The 18,899-nt window shown below is 48.9% G+C and overlaps 2 protein-coding genes across 2 annotated transcripts; one reads left to right on the top strand and one right to left on the bottom strand.

Moving 5' to 3' along the window:
- The first annotated feature begins 8,201 nt into the window (after window positions 1-8,201).
- SYCN (syncollin) lies at window positions 8,202-9,697 on the top strand. The gene is made up of 2 exons (XM_066243204.1): window positions 8,202-8,619; window positions 9,532-9,697. The coding sequence occupies exons 1-2, from the start codon at window positions 8,225-8,227 to the stop codon at window positions 9,539-9,541; spliced, it is 405 nt and encodes a 134-aa protein (XP_066099301.1). The 5' UTR covers window positions 8,202-8,224; the 3' UTR covers window positions 9,542-9,697.
- Window positions 9,698-9,835: 138 nt separating this feature from the next.
- LOC136313084 (F-box only protein 50-like) lies at window positions 9,836-15,958 on the bottom strand. Its single transcript, XM_066243203.1, has 6 exons — window positions 12,949-15,958; window positions 12,102-12,164; window positions 11,964-12,015; window positions 11,229-11,324; window positions 10,508-10,646; window positions 9,836-10,385 (listed from the first exon to the last, which is right to left on the bottom strand). The coding sequence occupies exons 1-6, from the start codon at window positions 13,259-13,261 to the stop codon at window positions 10,245-10,247; spliced, it is 804 nt and encodes a 267-aa protein (XP_066099300.1). The 5' UTR covers window positions 13,262-15,958; the 3' UTR covers window positions 9,836-10,244.
- Window positions 15,959-18,899: the final 2,941 nt, after the last annotated feature.

Consider the following 18,899-nt stretch of genomic DNA (forward strand, 5'->3'; position numbering starts at 1 on the left):
CAAATAATGAAATGAACCTGGGTTATCTGGGGAAGTCCAATCACAAGAATCCTTTGAAGTGGTAAAGGGGCAGAAGAGATGGTCTCCGTCAGAGACAGACTTGAGGATGCTATGTTGCTGGCTGTGCAGAAGGAAGGGCCCACCAGCCACAGAATGCAAAGAGCCTTTAGAAGCTGAAAAATGCCAGGAAATTGATTCTCTCCTGGAGCCTCCAGAAGGAATGAGTCCCCACCTACACTTTGGTTGTAGCCCAGTAAGACCCATTTTGGACTTTTGACCTCCAGACCTCTCAGATAATAAATCTGTGTTGTTTCAAACCACTAAGTTTGTAGGTGTTTGTTATAACAACAATAAGAAAACCAATGCTTAACTGATCCAAGCTTCTTTCCCCAAAACTTTCTCTGTCTTAATCAGGTCCCTGATTAATAATAATAATAAAAACCAACACCAACATTAACAGTTAATGTATTGAACACTTTTCGTGTGCCTGACACAATCTCACTGTGCTATATTTATTATCTTATGTAAGCCACACAGCACCCCTGCAAAGGAAGCAGGAAGCCTAAAGACAAATTGCTGAAAAGTAGCAGCTGGAAAAGAAAAATTGCTGAAAAGTAGCAGCTAAACACCATCTCCAATGTTAGGACAAGAGAGCACAACAAACTCAAAGAAAGTAGAAGGGAAGAAAGGGTAAAAACCAAATGCACAATAAGAGCTAATTCTATGTGTAAGGTATTTTTCCCCGCCGAGGAAGAAGGAAGGGGCCGTAGCCACAAAGTGTAGAATAATAGAAGGCTTTATTGAGTACAAAGCGCTTCCCGCCCAATGAGGTCCCCTGGTCTCAGGGACAGAGAGGCCAGGGAAGTAGCAAGGGGTGACCCACGTGAGAGATATTTAAAGGGTTCCTAGGGTGGTCGAGCTAATATGACGTGGTGAAATCTCACTGGCTGATGGAGGTGTCGCTCTTTTCCAAAGGGTTCCTGGGAAGTTTCTTTTGGCGTGCCAGAGTGTGGGTGGTCCTAGCCAAAGTTCCCCAGCCTGAGTTCCTCACATGACCTTCCCCCATTATCCACCGATCTTACACTATGTATTACTATTAATGAAATTAGATCAAATTAAAGAAAAAACAAATATACAATGGAGAGGACCTACAAAACTAAATATTGGTTATCATCAGTGACTGGAAAAGACTAATAAAATTGTTGCAATTATGTCATTTATTTTTGTGACAGAGAGAGACAGAAAGAGGGACAGACAGGAAGGGAGAGAGTTGAGAAGCATCAATTCTTCGTTGTTCATCGATTGCTTTCTCATATGTGCCTTGACGGGCAGCTACAGCAGAGCGAGTGGTCCCTTGCTCAAGCCAGCGACCATGGGTTCATCTCTATGACCCCACTCTCAAGCAGCAATGCTGCGCTCAAGTCGGATGAGCCCGCGCTCAAGCCAGTGACCTTGGGTTTCGAACCTGGGTCCTCTGCATCTAGTCTGGCGTCTGTCCACTGCGTCACTGCCTGGTCCGCCTGTTGTGATTATATCTTAAGACCAATACAGTATTGTTTTAAAAAAAGAGAAAGTACCAATGATCAATATAAGCAATAAAAAACAAGCGTCCCTTACAGTCCTCAAAAATAGGGCATATAACTAGCTTTTCCGTTATTATCTCTTCACAAGAGGGAATTGAAGTTCATGGAAGCTGAGTAACATAAGCAGGTGGGATTTGAACCTGGGATCCAGCATAGCTGAGCCTGTTTGCTAATCGCTGTGTTATGGCGCCATCTCGCGAACACTTCCAGCCTCCCCTAACCCGTTCTACTACCCTTGAAACTCCGTCCTCTTCCCGGGCTTTGTTTAGGCCGGTTTTCACCGGCCACCCGCAGGGACACTTGAGCCAAACCTGTTCCAGCCCCTAGGAGTTTCAGACTCTGTTTCTTCACAGGCTTCCTTCTGAAATTTCATTTGCATTTTCCTTCCATCTCTACCACTCCTCTGCGTCCCCCTGGCCTTGCTCACTTCTCAATTCCTGCCACGCCCTCTTTGGGGCAGAACCCGGATTTGGAACTGGTTCTCCCCCGGTTGGGATTGGGAGGTCAGTCTGTGCGAGCAGTTTACTCAACAGCCCCCAGGCCCTGGCCGGTTGGCTCAGCGGTAGAGCGTCGGCCTGGCGTGCGGAAGTCCCGGGTTCGATTCCCAGCCAGGGCACATAGGAGAGGCGCTCATCTGCTTCTCCACCCCTCCCCCTCTCCTTCCTCTCTGCCTCTCTCTTCCCCTCCCGCAGCCGAGGCTCCATTGGAGCAAAAGATGGCACGGGCACTGGGGATGGCTCCTTCGCCTCTGCCTCAGGCACTAGAGTGGCTCTGGTCGCGACAGAGCGACGCCCGGGAGGGGCAGAGCATCCCCCCTGGTGGGCGTGTCGGGTGGATCCCAGTCGGGCGCATGTGGGAGTCTGTCTGACTGCCTCCCCGTTTCCAGCTTCAGAAAAAGAAAGAAAGAAAGAAAGAAAGAGAGAGAGAGAGAGAGAAAGAGAGAGAGAGAGAGAGAGAGAGAGAGAGAGAAAGAAAGAAAGAAAGAAAGAAAGAAAGAAAGAAAGAAAGAAAGAAAGAAAGAAAGAAAGAAAGAAAGAAAGAAAGAAAGAAAGAAAGAACAGCCCCCAAGGGCCTGGCGCCACCTGAGAGCTTGCAGGAAATGTAGAACCTGACTGAATACTACGCCAGACCTGTTGAATCAGGACCTGTATTCTAACAGGTCCTCACCTTTCCCCCACCCCGAAGTGATTTGCGACACAGTGAGGGTTGAGTAGCTCTGGCTTAAAGGAGCCTCATGGGACCCAGGAAAGCTTGGAAATAAGGCTCCTCCCCCGGGGCAGGTATATCTGAGAAAAGTCTTCAGCCCTCTCCTGAAATTCAATGATGAGTGAGTGACCTAACCTCTGTGTTGGAGGTTCAATCATCCGGGGGGCCGGGTTCCAGGCACTGACATCTGAAGCTCTCTGACCTGGGACCCCTACAGATGTCCAGACCTCTCTCTGTAGCTCATGGAATTTTTTTAAGTCAGAAAAATTATATGATATAAATTTCATTGGAGCAGAGCAAATTGAAGTATCAATGCAGAAAATTCTAGATATAATAAACAACCAGTGACATGAAAGTTTATAAGACCAAAGCCCAGTGGTTCTCAAACTCCAGTGTCCATCAGAATCACTAGGAAGGCATGTGAAAACTCAGATTGTTGAGTCTTCATTCCTAGAGTTTCAGACTGTTAGGCAGATAAAATGTATTATGCTCACTTTGTTAAAGATGATGCTGCCCACGTGGAGGCCGTTGCCCAGGTGATATTAATGTGTGTTGGGGGCTAGCTGTGGGCAGGCAGAATCCTTGTAGCCTGGGGCTTGGTTTTGGGATTAAGCCTTTCCCACCCTTTTTGATGTGGGGTGGTATAATCCTATCATGACTTAGATATATGACTTTGTATTAGAGACTTCCCTATTTTGTATATTGGATTAAAGGTTTTGATTTCTACACTACAAAATAGGGGCAGAACGGGAGCTTGCTCTCTTGGTTCCTGAGATTATCATTAGAGGAGAGAGCAGAGCAGAGAGCAGAAAGAGGCCATGTGGAGTAGGCCAGGAGAAGCAGCCAAGATGGTGGAGTGCTAAGTGAGCAGCCAGTTTGTGCAGAGTTTGTGCAGGGAGAAGGAAGGAGATGGGGAACAGAGGTGAATAAGTCTGGTGAGCTAGAAACCTTTGATTCTAGGAAACTCGGATAAGTCAGTAGCTTTGTGAGCACTGAATGTCAGTGGGTTTTGGAGCCCAGTATGTGTTTTTACTTGCCCGCCGGGTGCAAGCTAGGATTAAAGATGATGGCCCATCAGTTTTTGGCTCTGTTGTTTCTTTACCGACTGTCCAAATCCAATGCGAACCTGCATGGGCCGGGCGGCTGTGATGGTGGCCCTGGCCACTGGCTTTACACAGACTCAGTGGGACGAGGGTGGGGCTGAGAATCTGCATTTCTAAGGAACTCCCAGGGGATGCTGGTGTGCTGGTTCAGGAACCACACTGTGAGGACACTGTTTCTAAACCACCCAGCTATGGCTGCTCTGGAGAGTCACATTAGCCCTTAAAAAATAATCCCATTAGGTGACATCACACAGAAGTGCTATTAATGAGTTCTGATGAACCAGCATAAACTTAAATACGTACTGATCTGAATACTGTCCTGTTTTTATTCAACAGACAACATTTTCATTTAACTAGTGTGGCACCTCTAATGTTTATGTTCAGGTACTACCCTGATTGAGACTACTACTTTCTGGATTTGAACCCGGGATCCAGCATTTCTGGTACCAATTTTCTCTTCTAGAGGCAATTTCACAGGTATACCAAGCTCCTTTTTTTATGATATAGTGAAAAATACCAAATCAAGACTGTACCATCTGAAAAGGGGAATTTTTCTTATTATACAAGTCAAAATATATCAGTGGATAAAAAAGCAAAAACCAAACAAACAAAAAAAGACAAAAACAAAAACCATGCTACTCTTCCCACTGCGTTCCCAGAGACCCAGGCAACACCTCTGCTGTAACTCTTCTTATATTGTGCTCAAATGATTGATTCACCGTCTGACTTTCTCAAGGGCTCATGGCTCCTCAAGGGCAGGCATTCTTCCATAGGAAGAAAAAAATGTGTAATAAAGAGTTATTTATTTTCTGCTACTTGTCCGGTTTGTGTTAATGAACAGTGAGGAAATTGTTTCTGGAAGAAGATGTGGTGTATGTTGTCACGTAGGCATGTCATGAAAACATGTCGGTGTGTTTTCGAGTTTGAGATGTGTGGGGTGTAAGGTAGTGTTGTAAGGTGCCAAAAGCTACAGAATTAATATTAATATTTTAGGAAGTTTAAAGAACATTTTATTAGTTTGGGCTAGTCATGCAGAAAGATTTTGTAAGTGTGATTTCTATGCTTGTGTGATTAGCATAAGACCAAGATGGCATTGTGTTGTAAATGAAGAAAGAGGAAGGAGACTTGGATTCCCTGACCTTCCCCCATACCTATGGGGACAGGGTCAGTGGCTAGCCAGGTGTAGGGAGAAAAGAATTAAATCTTTTCTTAGGCTGATGGATCATTTGCAGGCATTTGTTCCCATGGAAACCACCCCTCCCCTCCTGAAAGCATGTAATTAATGTATGTATCTCTAAACAAAAGGTATAAACTTATGCCGGGATGTCCGGTTTTCTCCCCTCCCATGTATAATTAGGAGTATAAACAGCTCCTGAACTGTTTTGGGGGTTGCACAATTTGGGTCTGTTGCCCTATGTCAGCCATATGCGGCCGGCATATTTAATACATTTCTTCCTTTAATAAAACTTTTCAAAAACTAATTTGGACTACGTACCTCTACAAACACCCACAGATTTATGGATTTAACTACCTTATAACAGTAGGATGTGTGGGGTGGGGCTGGGGCTTGTTGGGGATGGTGACTGGGTGTTTGTTGGGGAGGCATGTCTGGGACGGTGTTTCTCTGGGACTGTGTATCAAGCATGTGTCTACACTCAATGCATATAGTCACCAGTGAGGTTCCGTGACGATCAGTGGCTGACCGTGTGAAGGAGAGTCCCTCCCCCTGCCCATGTGTGTGTCCCTGGACTAGGGGTGCTGTGACCTCTGTGGGTTCTCTTTAGTGCCGGCTGTGTGCTTTGGCCCAATGGGTTCTGTGTTCTTGTCCCTGGATCGGCCTCCCTATTCTGGTCTCCCTGCTACCCCATGTTGCCTTCTGTGTCTGAAGCTCATGGCCCTCCTGGCAGGCGGAGCTCTGGGAGACTGCGTCCAAGCGTGCTACACTTACCCTGTGTCCATCCCTGAGTCTGGGCCCTGGCAGAGCCCGGAAGGTGGGGGTTCTGTGTCCTTGAGGTCAAAGAGGTCCCCTGGGAAGTTAGCAGCTGGAGATTAGATTTCATGGGGTTGTGGAAGAAAAGGAGGGAGAAGGATCCAGGTCTCGTTTGGGGCGGGACCAGAGCAAGGTCTGGGGCCTCAGAATCTTTATAAGAATAGTCACAATAGTATCTATTTATTGAGTGCCTATCATGTGCTTGATGCTATACTTTGTGCTTTATATATTTATATGTTTGCTGTTGTCTTATTCAATTGTATATGTTAAGTACTTATATTACATTTATAAATAACAACTATGTACATTATTTTATTATATAATCTATAAAATAATATAAAGTGAGCTTTATATTTTCATATTCTATTTCTATTATCCCATTGAAGATAGAAGGAAACTGGACTTCAGAGGGGTGAGTTTACTTGCCCAAGGTCGCACAGCAGGCAAGGTCACTCAGTAAGATGACAGAGTGAAAATCTGAACCCACTTTTGTGTTTCCAGCCTTGGGCTCTGGCTCAGCGCATTACCCTGGCAAAGTGGCAGATAGCCTCTGAGGGGCCGAGCGGGGAGTCGGGTGAGCTGAGTGACCGTGGATAATAGCAAATCACTGCTGTGCTGTGTTGTGCTGGTTTACATTTATGGCGCCCTTACTGTGTGCCGGGCTCATGCTAAGGGCTCTCATAGTAGTAACGATGGCACCTGCTCCTATGGCACTTAGTGAGGGCCCTACCGTGAGTGCTGTTCGGTGGACTGACCCACTTACTCCTTACACCAGTGCTCTGAGGTGGGCCCCACCATTGTCTCCAGCGGGCCTGGAGGTGGAAGCCTGTGAGAAGCTCACGGAGGAGCTGGGATTTGGGGGCCAGTCTGTTCCTTCAACACTTGAACTTTCTACTCTCACGCTTTTCAGAACAATCCGAGAGTGTAAGAAGAAATAATCCCCATTTTACAGATGAGGATACTGAGGACCAGACTTGTACTCACCCATAGAACAAGAGACTTGAACTACATATTTTTGTTTAAACAGTTTATGCACTCTTTTTTGTTGTTGAGGTTCTTTGAGATGTTATTTATTGATTTTAGAGAAAGGAAATGGCGGGTGGCAGGAGCTGGAAGCATCAATTCATAATAGTTGCTTGTCATATGTGCCTTGACTGGGCAAACCCAGGGTTTCAAACTGACGACCTCAGCATTCCAGTTTGACACTTTATCCACTGCACCACCACAGGTCAGGCAGGCTTACCCACTCTTGGCCCCGTTCTTGTCTGGCAGGAGACCAGGAATGCCCAAGAGCCGCTGAAGGTCCTTGGCCAGGCTTGCAGATGCCTGGGGCCCTGTCCCACCATGAGATCTCAGGATCCCTCCTCTTCCTGTCCTGCTCCCTAATATTTTCTTTGGTTTATGTCATTTCTGCTTGCTGATTGTTCAGCACTTGTTGTATGTTACAAGAATGGTCTATTTCCTTCCAGATTAGGTTTTTATTTGTTTTTTGCTATACAAAAGTTTTAGAAGTTTATATATTGCAATAGATCCTATTTATTTGATAGATCATGATTTCCAACCTCGTGGAAAATCTTCTAGCTCCTAGGCAGTGCTGGTGGGTGGTCAGACCCTCCCCTCCGTCTCTCCCATCCTAGGCTCTTCCTTCTTGTGGTTGAGGGGAGGTGTTTGATATCTTCTCGTCAATTTGTAAGTACTCTTCTCTTCTATAGCTATTTTCCCCAAGCCTTTGCACGTTGCCTTGCCATGCTCTTTAAGTGTCACACAAATAGGTCTATGTCTATTTCATAGGTTCTAGTTTCTGATCTTGGTTAGGAAGCTCTCCCACTGCTGAGGGGAGGGAGCTCCTCCCTATCTCTCCTCCTGTCCCCTTTCCCATCCAGGGCCTCCCCCTCCTTATCTCCAGCTTCTACTTTCCCAAGGTCTTGGGACCTGCCCAGCCTGAAAACCCAGCCTTTCTTCCCTTTCCCTTCCCTCAGCTTCTCCTCATGTTGAAGGGGTGGGGGTTGTTCCATTCCTTGTCAATTTTTAAGAGCTCCTCCTACCTATATACTCATTAACCCCGTTACCTTCTGTGTTGGAAGTGACTGGTCCGCAGTCCTGTTTATTGACTTCTTTTATAATGTCTTTTGCACATAAAATCTGAAGCTGTTACGTTCCATACAAATATGTTTATTTTGTATTTCTCAGTTTTGAGTTTGCAACCCGGGTTAAGAAGGTCTCCCCACTCCTGGGGAGGAGGCATCCTCCCCTTTCCTCCCCGAGTCCTAATCTCACAGCTTCTCCTTTCCCACGGGTCAGGAGCATAAAAGCGCTGAGGGGTGTACCTCCTCAGCGTCACCATGTCCCCGCTCTGCCCACTGTTGCTGGCCCTGGCCCTGCTGGCTGTCCCTGGTGTCCAAGGTGCCTGCCCGACTGCTGCTGACCTCAAGAACCCTGATGGGACACGAACATGCGCCAAGGTCTACGACAAGAGCGACCCCTACTATGAAAACTGCTGTGGAGGTGCCGAGCTGTCCATAGAGCCAGGCACCGACCTGCCTTTCCTGCCTTCTGGCTGGACGAACATCATCTCCTCACTTGTGGTGGCCCCGCGCTGCGAACTTACAGTGTGGTCCCGCCACGGCAAGGCTGGCAAGTCTCACAAGTTCACAGCCGGCGCCTACCCCCGCCTTGAAGAGTACCGCAGGGGCGTCCTCGGCCACTGGTCCAACGCCATCTCGTCCATCTACTGCAGGTGCGCTCCTGCCCGCGCCCCACTCTCCCCAGTGCGCACATCCGTCCAGAGCTCTGAACCCAACAGCCAGGTCCCAGCCCTAGTCCTGGCCTCGGCTTCAGTGCTTTCCTGGACACCTGGGCCCTGACCCAAATTGGGAGTCCCTAGATCCAGTCCTGAAGGTCCCCCTTCTCACGGGCACCCCGTCCCTTAAGCCATGGCCCTTGGATCTCTCAGACCCAGTTCTGGGATTCCCAGACTCAGTAGCTGACAGAACCCTCCCTCCATGCTGGGAGCACCCCCTCCAACCTTCCTGAATCCCCCACCTGCCTACCCACCATAGCTGCTCTGTCCAGGAAGGGCCACTAACTCAGGGGTCGTCAGCCTAGCTTGGGGATGGAGAGCCATCAACCCCCCATCTTGGATGCCCCAGACCCAAAGCAGGTCTCCCCTCCCCAAATCATCAGATCCCAGAGCCTCCTGGGTCTCCCAGACTCTAAATCTGACCCAGATCTCAAGACCCGAGGTCAATTCTGGGAACCCCTTACCTAGCCCTTATGCTCCCTACCCACCTAGACCCTCTAGGACAGCCCTCACCCCAGAAACCAGTCCAGGGCTCCTGGTAGGCCCCAGACCCAATTTGGAGGCCCATAGCCCACCCTGCACTCTCACATGTCCAAACTCACAGACTCTGGGAACCTAAATCAGGCCATTGCACCTTCCAAAACCACCTCACTTACCCCACTACCCCCAAGAGCTCCAAGAGGCCTGAGCCCCACACTCCCAGCCAGGACACCTAGCTCCTTAAACTGGAGGCCAGCCCAGCCCCCACCTCGCCCCCACCTCAGCTCAAGTTTCTAGAACCCCCACTCCAGAACCTCTGAGCCCCTGGCACTCCCTGATGATCATTTTTTATTTTTTATTCTGTTGCAGGTGCTACTGATGCCCTAGAGATCCCTCAGCAGCAGCTCCAGAGTGCTGAGCCCTCACCTGGTCTTGTCCCCGGGGTCTGCTGAAGACCTCAAGTCCCAAACAGAGAGCTCCCTGCCTGACACCGCAACCGCCCTGCTTTCCCTGCAATACAGTCTTTATGAAGTCCTGTCTGCCATCGCTTGTGCTTGGGACCCGAGTCCACACAGGGTGGGGGTGGGGTGGGGAGACAGCAGGGAGGTCATGCCGGGATCAGCCCATACACCTGTGACAATGCTGCGGATGGGGACACACACATAGATACTGACTTTGATTAGGGACACAAAAAGACTCAGAAATAAGTGGCCTCTGCCCTCAAGGAGCCCGGAGCATTCAGGGGAAATACCAAAGAGTCAGCCACTTAAGGGTGGGTGAAGATGTCAAATGAGAAGCCAAGGGCCAGGCAGGATCAAGGGGCCTAGGAGGTGGTAAGTGGTCAGAGAGAAGCTGAGGAGTCCTGAAGGTATTAAGGGATCAGGGTGGTTCTGAGCATCAGGGAGGTACTAAGAGAACATGGCAGTGCTAAAGGGTCAATGAGGGGCTAAGGGTTAGGGACAGCTAAGGGCCAAGGAGGTGCTGAAGTCACAGAAGTGCTAAGGGGTCCGGGAGGTGCTAAGGGTGTGGGAGGTGTCAAGGGGGAAGAGACAAGGGGCCAGAACAGGCCTGGAGCCAGCCAGTCACTCCCTGAACTGCACAGACACGGAGGAGTCGGTCACCCTTGTTTGCCGCAGCCCACCAGGTTCCGTCCGGTTCTTCGTCTTGTGCAGGAAATGCACAAAGCGCACACCAGGACCATACTGCCGGAATACATGGGACACCTGTGGCAGCACCGGGGTCAGAGAGAAGTCCTTAATGCGGACCCATGAACCCTGTTCTCCTCTCCTCCCTCTGTGAGGCCTTAGGACATGTCAGAGGTGGCAGCAGCGGTAGGCAGTCTCACCTGGATCCATCGGCCAGGAGGGCCCCTCGCAGAGGTCCGGGGGGCCACATGGTGCTGCGCAATGACGGTGTGGCGGTCAGCTGCCAGCAGCCAGACATGCAGCTCATAGACACACACGTCCAGCCTGCTGTCCTCATACCTGGGGGTGGGGTCCAGGCCTTCAGCTGCCACTGCAGCTCCAACGTCCCAACCCCGAGCTCTGGCCCCAGTCACCATTAAACACACACTCACCAGCACCCACTCTGTGCACCTGGGCTGGGTGGTGCTGGCAACACAGCAGTGACCCAGACAGCCCCACACCCTGCCCTCATGGGAGTCACAGTCCAGTGGAGGAAGAGACCTTTCACACGGCAGCACAGCGACAACCAGGAATGGTCAGGGCCGGGATGGGGGAGGTCTGGGACACTTGAGCATAATGTATCTGGCCCAGCTGGGGCTGGTCAAGGAAGGCTTCCTGGTGGAGCCATGTGGAGCTGAGCCCTGAAGGATAAGGAGGACTTTGTCTTGAAAAAGACAAGCATCAAAGGAGGAAGGGACAGCCTCGGGACGGACACATTTCAAAAACTCAAAGTGTCAGAGAGATAGGGCCAGAGAGGTGGGCAGGGGTGGGTCCCGAGGGGCAGGGGGGCCTGGTGGGGGGCTCAGAGCAAAGAGGAGGATGGGGCGAGGCTTGCGCTTTGCGGAGCCCCTGTGTGTAACCTGACGGAGCAGAGGCACCTACCAGTCCATGACCGTGATGTCTGGCTGCTCATCATCAAGCAGCTCCTCCCACAGGCCCTCAGCCAGCAGGTCCACACACTGATGCTTCACCATCCAGCTGGGAGATAGGGCACAGGGGAGGCGGGCTCTGGGACCTGCTGCATTCTTGGACATTTCCCAGGTCAGCCTGATCCCAGGGAGCAGGACACTGATCACAGCATCCTCGTACTGAGGGTGCTCACGTATGGGCGCTGAGCACTCACTCAGCATCTTACAGTCTCAGTTCCCACCAACCCCTCGGAGGATGATGCTTTCTGAACCCTTGGTTGCAGATGGGGAAACTGAAGCTAAAAAAGGGAATTGACTTCCCCAAGGTCAAGCAGCAGAGAAGTGGCAGAGCCGCAATCCCAACCCTGGGCGTCTGTGACTGAGCCCCGAGTTACACCATCGCACCCGCCGTCCAGAAGCAGGGCTCAGTTTCACACAGACAGAGGCCTGGGACTCTCTGCTTCCCGAGGAAAGAGACTCAGAAGAGGAACAATGACAGCGGCCATTCGTTGAACACTTACTATGTGTAAGCCAGACTTGACCAGAGCCTGTGCTCTGTGCTTTACGGGCATCCTCTCTGGTGACTAACTCTGTGTTTACAGAGCAAGAAACTGAGGCCCAGAGAGGCAAAGTCATTTTCTCCAGGTCCCACAGCAAGGAAGGCTGGAAGAGGGACTCAAACACAGACCACCGTGTCCTGGCCACTCACCTGCGGTTGTGCTGCAGCTTCTCAGTTCTAATGTACCAGCCATGGAAGTTGCCTGCCAGGTGGAGGAGCAAAACAGGTCAGAAGTGCCTGGTCGCCAGGACCACTCCCTGCCCTGGAGCCCAGCCACCAGGCACTCACCCAGAGTCTCCAGGGGCTGCTGCGTGGGACCTGTAGGGGGTGCTGGCTCATAAATGTTGATGCCTGAAAGGGGCAGGTGATAGAGCCTCAGGCCTGCTGAAGCTGTCCCTCTCCACACTCTGCCCACCCCTGCCCCCAGGGCTCCTCTGGAAGGGCAGGAAGCTTGCACCACCCATCAGGCCAGACCAGCTTGGCAGGGATGAGTGAGTCAGGGCCCAGGGAGAGCCCTGAGAATGTCCCGGGGGAGAGGGACGATGCTCATTCTCGTGAGACAGAGGGACAGAGATGCACCAAGAAAAAGAGACTTAGAAAATAGGAGGAGGGTCCTGGCCGAGTAGCTGAGTTGGTTAGAACGTTTTCCCAATTTGCCAAAGTTGCTTGTTGGATCCTTGGTCAGGACACACACAGACAAGAATCTACACAAATACATAAATAAGTGGAACAAATCGACGTTTTTCTCTCTTTTTCCTCCTCTTCCTCTCTCTCTAAAACATTCAATCAATCAATAAACATTTTTTGGGGTTTTTTTTGTTTATTTTTTAAGAATATAAAGGGAGGAAGGAAGGAAGAGAGCAAGAAAGGTGACCCAGGTTGACAAAGAGACTCGGAAAGACGGAGAAACACATGACACAGAAAGAGAGAGAGAGTCACAGCTGCAAGATGGGGGCAGAGAGCCTCAAGGAGACAGAGAGAGGCACAAACGACAGAAAGAGAAACAGAGATAGAGAGACACATAAACAGAGGGCAAGAAGACGAGACAGACGGGAAGCAACTGGAGGGGAAGATAGAGCCGGTGGCAGCCGGCCGCTCCAGCTCCCGCCCGGCCGAGGCCGAGCCGCGTCCGCACCCTCGGGGTTGGGCGAGCGCAGCAGGTTGCGGTAGAGCGGCCGCCGCAGGAAGAGCAGCTTCCAGGTCAGTCCCGGCGGCAGCTCCAGGCTCCCCCTGCTCGGCGTGCCCCACTCCTCCAGCAGCAGCTGCCGCGCGCGGGCCTCGGACGGCTGCTCCTGCGAGGACAGCGCGGGGCTCTCGGGGGCCGCGGGCGACGGCGGGGAAGGCGGCGATGGAGGTGGAGGCGGCAGGGGCGGCTCCTGGGGGCACGCGGGTTCCTTGGCCTCCATCCCGCCAGTGCGGAGCTCGTGTCGGTCCTGCACCTCCTCCATCGGTCGGGTCTGGGGGACTTTTTGGCTCCTCCGCAGGACTTGGGTTGACCATGGAAGGAGGGAGGCAGATAAGCAAGCTCAAAAGATGAGGTAGAACTTCACTGCCACAGGAAGAGCAGCTTCCAGGGTGTGTGGGTGTGGGTGTGCTGCTTGTGCGCATGTGTTGAGAGAGTTGACCATTCTTCTGCATGTTGACAGTTCTCCTGGGCAGGGAGGGAGTAATGATGCTGTAGCAGAAGATTCAGGCCCACTGAGAATGACACCCATTGAAACCCTGTCCCCCATTACTGAAGTTAGGCAAAGCCTCCAGAAGTGTCAGGGTTTGGCATTCTTCTGAGTAGCTGCAACATTGGACCCCGGCAGACACATTTGAGCAAGGGGTCACTTGCTCAAGCAGCATTATGCACACTCAGAATATTGAGTATTATGTGGAGGGAAGTAGCTGTGATGGCTGTAGCCAAATTGTTTCTCTCAGTGATGATAACAGCAATACCTTCATCATGTGCTCTGCTGCAGTGTGACACTACCACTCCACCATCAAAGGTAAGTTTACTGTCACTGTCCCTTTGAATCTGGGCCGGACCAAGACTACTTGGACCAATAGAATACAGTGTTATTTCTGAGTTTACCTCTTAACTAGCTTTCAGTTCCTGTCCTTTAAACACTGCTCTGAGGACAGCCAGCCCCATGTAAGAAATTTAACTACTCAAGGACTGCAGTGCTGTAAAAAGTCCAAGTTACATGGAGAAACCACTTACAGGTGCTCAGGTCAACACCCCCAGCAGGGCTGCCTGCCGACAGCCAGCCATGTGAGTGAGCCATCACTGACTTCTAGCCTGCTCAAGCCTTCAGATTAATCAAGTCCCAGCTGACACTGACTGCAAGCCCAGGAGAGACCCCTAGAGTGACTCACTCACCTGAGGTTGAACTGGAAAGGGTGAAAGGTCAGACAGGGACAGGTGAGAGGGTGCTGGCTAACCTCTCCATGTATAACAATTATCAACTCTGGGCAAACAATTTTTGCAAACCCAACTATTTGAAGGCACTGGAGAGCAATTAGAAGCAGGCAGAAACTGGAGGGGATTCAACCATTTCAAGAACAGAACACATGGTTTAAGACTAAGTTTAGCCTGATCAGGCAGTGGTTTAGTGGATAGAGTGTCAGACTTGGACACAGACAACCCAGGTTCAAAACCCAGAGATCGCTGGCTTGAGCACGGGCTTATCTAGCTTGAGTGCGGGCTCATCTGGCTTGAGTTCAGGCTCACCAGCTTGAGTGCGGGGTTGCTGGCTTGAGCAAGGGGTCACTTGCTCTGCTGTAGCCCCCCAGTCAAGGAACATATAAGAACTCAATCTATTGTTATTGTTCAGGGTCTCATGAAGAGGAGCCGAAAAGAATGAGCCAACAACAATACAAGTGGAGGACTCCAATCTCTCCTGGATTGAGGTGCCTTGGAGAGATCAGCTATCCAATTTATTAAGCAGAAACATGACATCATGCATAAGAAACTAACAAGCAAAATACAGTGTACAATTTTATTATTTAGTTTTGCAAAACTGATTAGATTTCTCTTGCCCTTTCTGAGACATAACACCACACCATCTGCTGTCTGATTCCTGACCTGCAGAAAGCTCCAGCCGGGCCAAGCACCCACATCCTTGGGCCTTCCCTGGATGCGACTGCTTTCAGTCACGTATGCTTAGTCTCAACCTTCACTTCCTCAGGATGGGAACAGAAAGTCACTCGGTGCTTTGGCTTTCCTCCAACAGCAATCAATGAACAGCTAAGGAGCCACAATGAAGAATTGATGCTTCTCATCTTTCTCCCCTTTCCTGTCTGTGCCTTTCTCTCTCTCTCTCTCTCTCTCTCTCTCTCTCTCTCTCTCTCACACACACACACACACACACACACACAGTTTATATGGTTTTCCCTCTGGGGACAGACCTCCATCCATGTGGCAAGGGGCAGCTTGAATTCAGGCACAAAAACAGTCATTTGGAAATTGAGAGCAGAAAGCCCAACATAGAGGGAGCCTCAGACAGAGAGGACCTAAGTCTATATAAAAATTACCCTTGAATACTCAATGTACTGAAAGAAAAAAGAAAGCTGTCAACACAAGATTCTATAGCCACTAAAAATAGCCTAGAAAAATGAAGGCAAAGTAAGCTGGCTACTCTTACTGCTGTCATTCAGCAAAAATGATGTTGCCATGTCCTTTAAAGTTATGACTTGTAAGGGGCTCAGATCACTTTCATTCATGTGCATTGACCAGAACTTGGTGCCATAGGTGCAAGGATGGTAGGGAAATGTTGTTTTTAGTAGAACACTCTTGAATTCACTTACAATTCAGTGATTAAGAAGGGAAGGAGAATAAATATAGAGACAGCTAACACTGGAGTCTCTACCACTCCTGCTTTGTGGATGATTATATGATTATGTGATGGCTGGAGCTGTGGCAGCCATATTATAATCATGAGGGGAGACCGTACTAACACACTGAGGTTGGAAGATCATCCAGACATAGAGAGCCTGGATCCACTATGACATCATGATCTCAAAACCAGTATTGTTTAAATTCAAATATTATGTGAGTTACATATGTAATTTTAAATCTTCTAGTAGCCACATTTAACAAGTTAAAAACTATATCTGAAACTATTTTGACATAAACTTTATTTGACCTAATATATAAAAATATTATTATTTTAGTATATATTCAACATAAAATTATTGATGTTTTACTTTTTACAGTAAATAAAAATATTATACCTCCATCCATCTGCTTTCTAGCTTTGTCTGTTAAGAAGGTATAGAAGCAAGAATATCCCTAGCAATCAGCCCACCTAGCACTCAGATCTTGGTTTCTTAATACTGTTCTCCACTGAAAGGAACCAGAGGTTCTTGCAGAAATGGCTGGTTACAGAGTTGAGGCAGGGAAAGCACAAATGAGCCTGGAACCACTTATTCAAAAAGCAAGGAGGTGCTCAAAGAATGATGGGGACACATCAGAAGGGCATAAGACATAGGAGCCATTTTTTTTTTTTTTTTTTTGTATTTTTCTGAAGTGAGAAGTGGGGAGGCAGACAGTCAGACTCCAGCATGTGCCTGACCAGGATCCACCCGGCATGCTCACTAGGGGGCGCTGCTCTGCCCATCTGAGGCATTGCTCCATTGCAACCGGAGCCATTGTAGCACCTGAGGCGAAGGCCATGGATCCATCCTCAACGCCGGGGCCAACTTTGCTCCAACGGAGCCTTGACTGCAGGAGGGGAAGAGAGAGATAGAGAGAAAGGAGAGGGGAGAAGGGTGGAGAAGCAGATGGGTGCTTCTCCTGTGTGCACTGGGACTTCACACGCCAGGCGGACGCTCTACCACTGAGCCAAGCAAGTAGGGCAGCATAGGAGCCTTCTTGAAAGGGTTCTCATTGGCTTAATCTGGGACAATTTGAGCATCAACAGAAATTATAACAAAGAATTATAATCCATTGAATAAAATAAGAATGCTGCAGTCCATGCTGTTATAAATCAATTGGTAAATACATAAATGAGGAAGGGGAACAAAGTCTTCCTAAGAGTAGAATGCCATGGTTGACGCCTCCTGGATTTATGCTTAGCACCTTTTCAGGCGGTGTCAGTGTGTGTAGCCAGGCCCCTGGGAACTCCAGGCCACAGACAGTGGTCATTGTTATTGTGTGGTTGCTTGTGGTCATACTGCACTGACTCAGTCTTTTCTGTCATCAGCTAGTCCAGTTCATCTGCATCCTCTAGCACCTACTCTCTCTTCTTTGCCAGAATCATCAAATGAGATAAACAGAAATACTATGAAGTCTTGGCCAGTTTGCTCAGTAGATAGAGCGTCCACCCAGCATGCGGACATCCTGGGTTCGAGCCCCAGTCGGGGCACACATGAGACACAACCATCTGCTTCTCTTCCCCTCTTACTCTTCCTTTTCTTTCTCTTACCCTCTTGCAACCAGTGGCTTGATTGGTTCGAGCGTTAGGTGCTGAAGATAGCTTGGCTGATTCAAGCATCAACCCCAGACAGGGTTGCCAGGTGGATCCTGGTCAGGGCACATGCTGGAGTCTATCTCAGTATCTCCCTTCCTCTCACTTAAAAGAGAGAGAGAGAGAGAGAGAGAGAGAGAGAGAGAGAGAAAGAGAGAAATACTTCATGAAAAGAGAACCAAATTATATATGTTATATTACTTTTAGAAATGAGCAGAGAGGTTGGTTTATAGAAGACAGCCTCAGCATCTTGAATGCATGCCTGCTGCCTTTCTCTGTCTACTGCTAGCCTGAGTTCCAGTATCTTTTTGGATGTAGCATCATGGTGTGAGCACAGTCATGGGTTCTGCTCTAGAGTAGAAAGAGACAGTTGGCACCAGAGGACAAGTACTAGTGACCAACTGTGTAAAGCCCTGAAGCAAGAAGAATAAGACAGCATTTCCTGGAAATATTTTGGCCCTTGGAAATAACTATGAACAAGAACAGGTCTGGCCTGAGTGAAAGATCTGCTGAAGTCTCTAATCCCAGTGGTCAGGGGTTGAAAACCAGGCTTTGCTCTCTTTTCCCCTCAACTGCTATCATTGGGAATTTGCAGCCCACAATGGATTGGATTCAGCCAACAACCACATGAGTGAGCTTGAGAGCAGATTTACCCTCAATTGAGCCTTAAGACCTTTTCAGTCATGGCAAGTGCTGGATAGCACCCTGAGAGGCACAGTCAGAGGACCCACGCTCAGATTCCCAGCCTGCAGAAACCATGACATATGTTGTTTGTTTAAACACTAAGAATTATAACACTTTTCCATAAAGATTGTTAACTAACACAAAGAATATAAGAATGGAGGAAAAAAGAGTAGAATGCCAATGAAAAAATGTAAAAAAAAAAAGATAAAATTATTTGATAGTGATATAATATTAACAGTCAGGCAAATACCATCAATGGATGCTAAAATGAATGGATGAAAGTTTGGGAAGTATCAAATATTAGCAGTCTCAAAGTCTCTCCATATATTAATTACAAAGATAAAATAGTAATATTACAGTAGAGAAATCTGGCAGGCACCATCTGAAAAAGATTTTTAAATAAAAATATTTAAATTCCAGGGTATGTTTTATACTTAGAGCACAGCTGCTACGTTTCAAGTGCCCAGCTACATGTGGCCTGTGAACCATATTAAACAACTCAGATTTTTCTTCTTTTTTCTTCATTATTTTTATTTATTTATTTTGCGAGAGAGACAAAGAGAGGACAGACAGGAAGGGAGAGAGATGAGAAGCATCACTCATAGTTGCAGCACTTTAGTTGTTCATTGATTGCTTTCTCATATGTGCTTTGACCTGGGGGATCCAGCTGAGCCAGTGACCCCTAGCTCAAGCCAGCGACCTTGGGTTCAAGCCAGCAGGATTCAAGCCAGCGACCTTTGGGCTTAAGTCAGCGACTACGGAGTCATGTGTATGATCCCACACTCAAGGCCAGACCCCATGCTGAAACTGGTGAGCCTGCGCTCAAGCCAGCAACCTACAGGTTTCAAACATGGGTCCTCAGCATCCCAGGTCAATGCTCTATCCACTGAGCCACTGCCTGGTTAGGCTAAACAAAACAGCTTTCAATAAACCCTGCTGTCTAGGTTAC

Source organism: Saccopteryx bilineata, chromosome 9 (genome assembly GCF_036850765.1).
Source record: "Saccopteryx bilineata isolate mSacBil1 chromosome 9, mSacBil1_pri_phased_curated, whole genome shotgun sequence".
NCBI lineage: Eukaryota > Metazoa > Chordata > Mammalia > Chiroptera > Emballonuridae > Saccopteryx > Saccopteryx bilineata.

What these genes read in the sequence shown, in the direction of transcription:
- SYCN (XM_066243204.1), top strand. Translation starts at nt 8,225, where the DNA reads ATGTCCCCGCTCTGCCCACTGTTGCTGGCCCTGGCCCTGCTGGCTGTC.
- LOC136313084 (XM_066243203.1), bottom strand. Translation starts at nt 13,261, where the DNA reads ATGGAGGAGGTGCAGGACCGACACGAGCTCCGCACTGGCGGGATGGAG. An exon ending in GCAGCCCCTGGAGACTCTGG is followed by an intron (nt 12,016 to 12,101) that starts GTGAGTGCCTGG and finishes TCCACCTGGCAG; the next exon opens with GCAACTTCCATGGCTGGTAC. An exon ending in GACATCACGGTCATGGACTG is followed by an intron (nt 10,647 to 11,228) that starts GTAGGTGCCTCT and finishes CCCCACCCCCAG; the next exon opens with GTATGAGGACAGCAGGCTGG.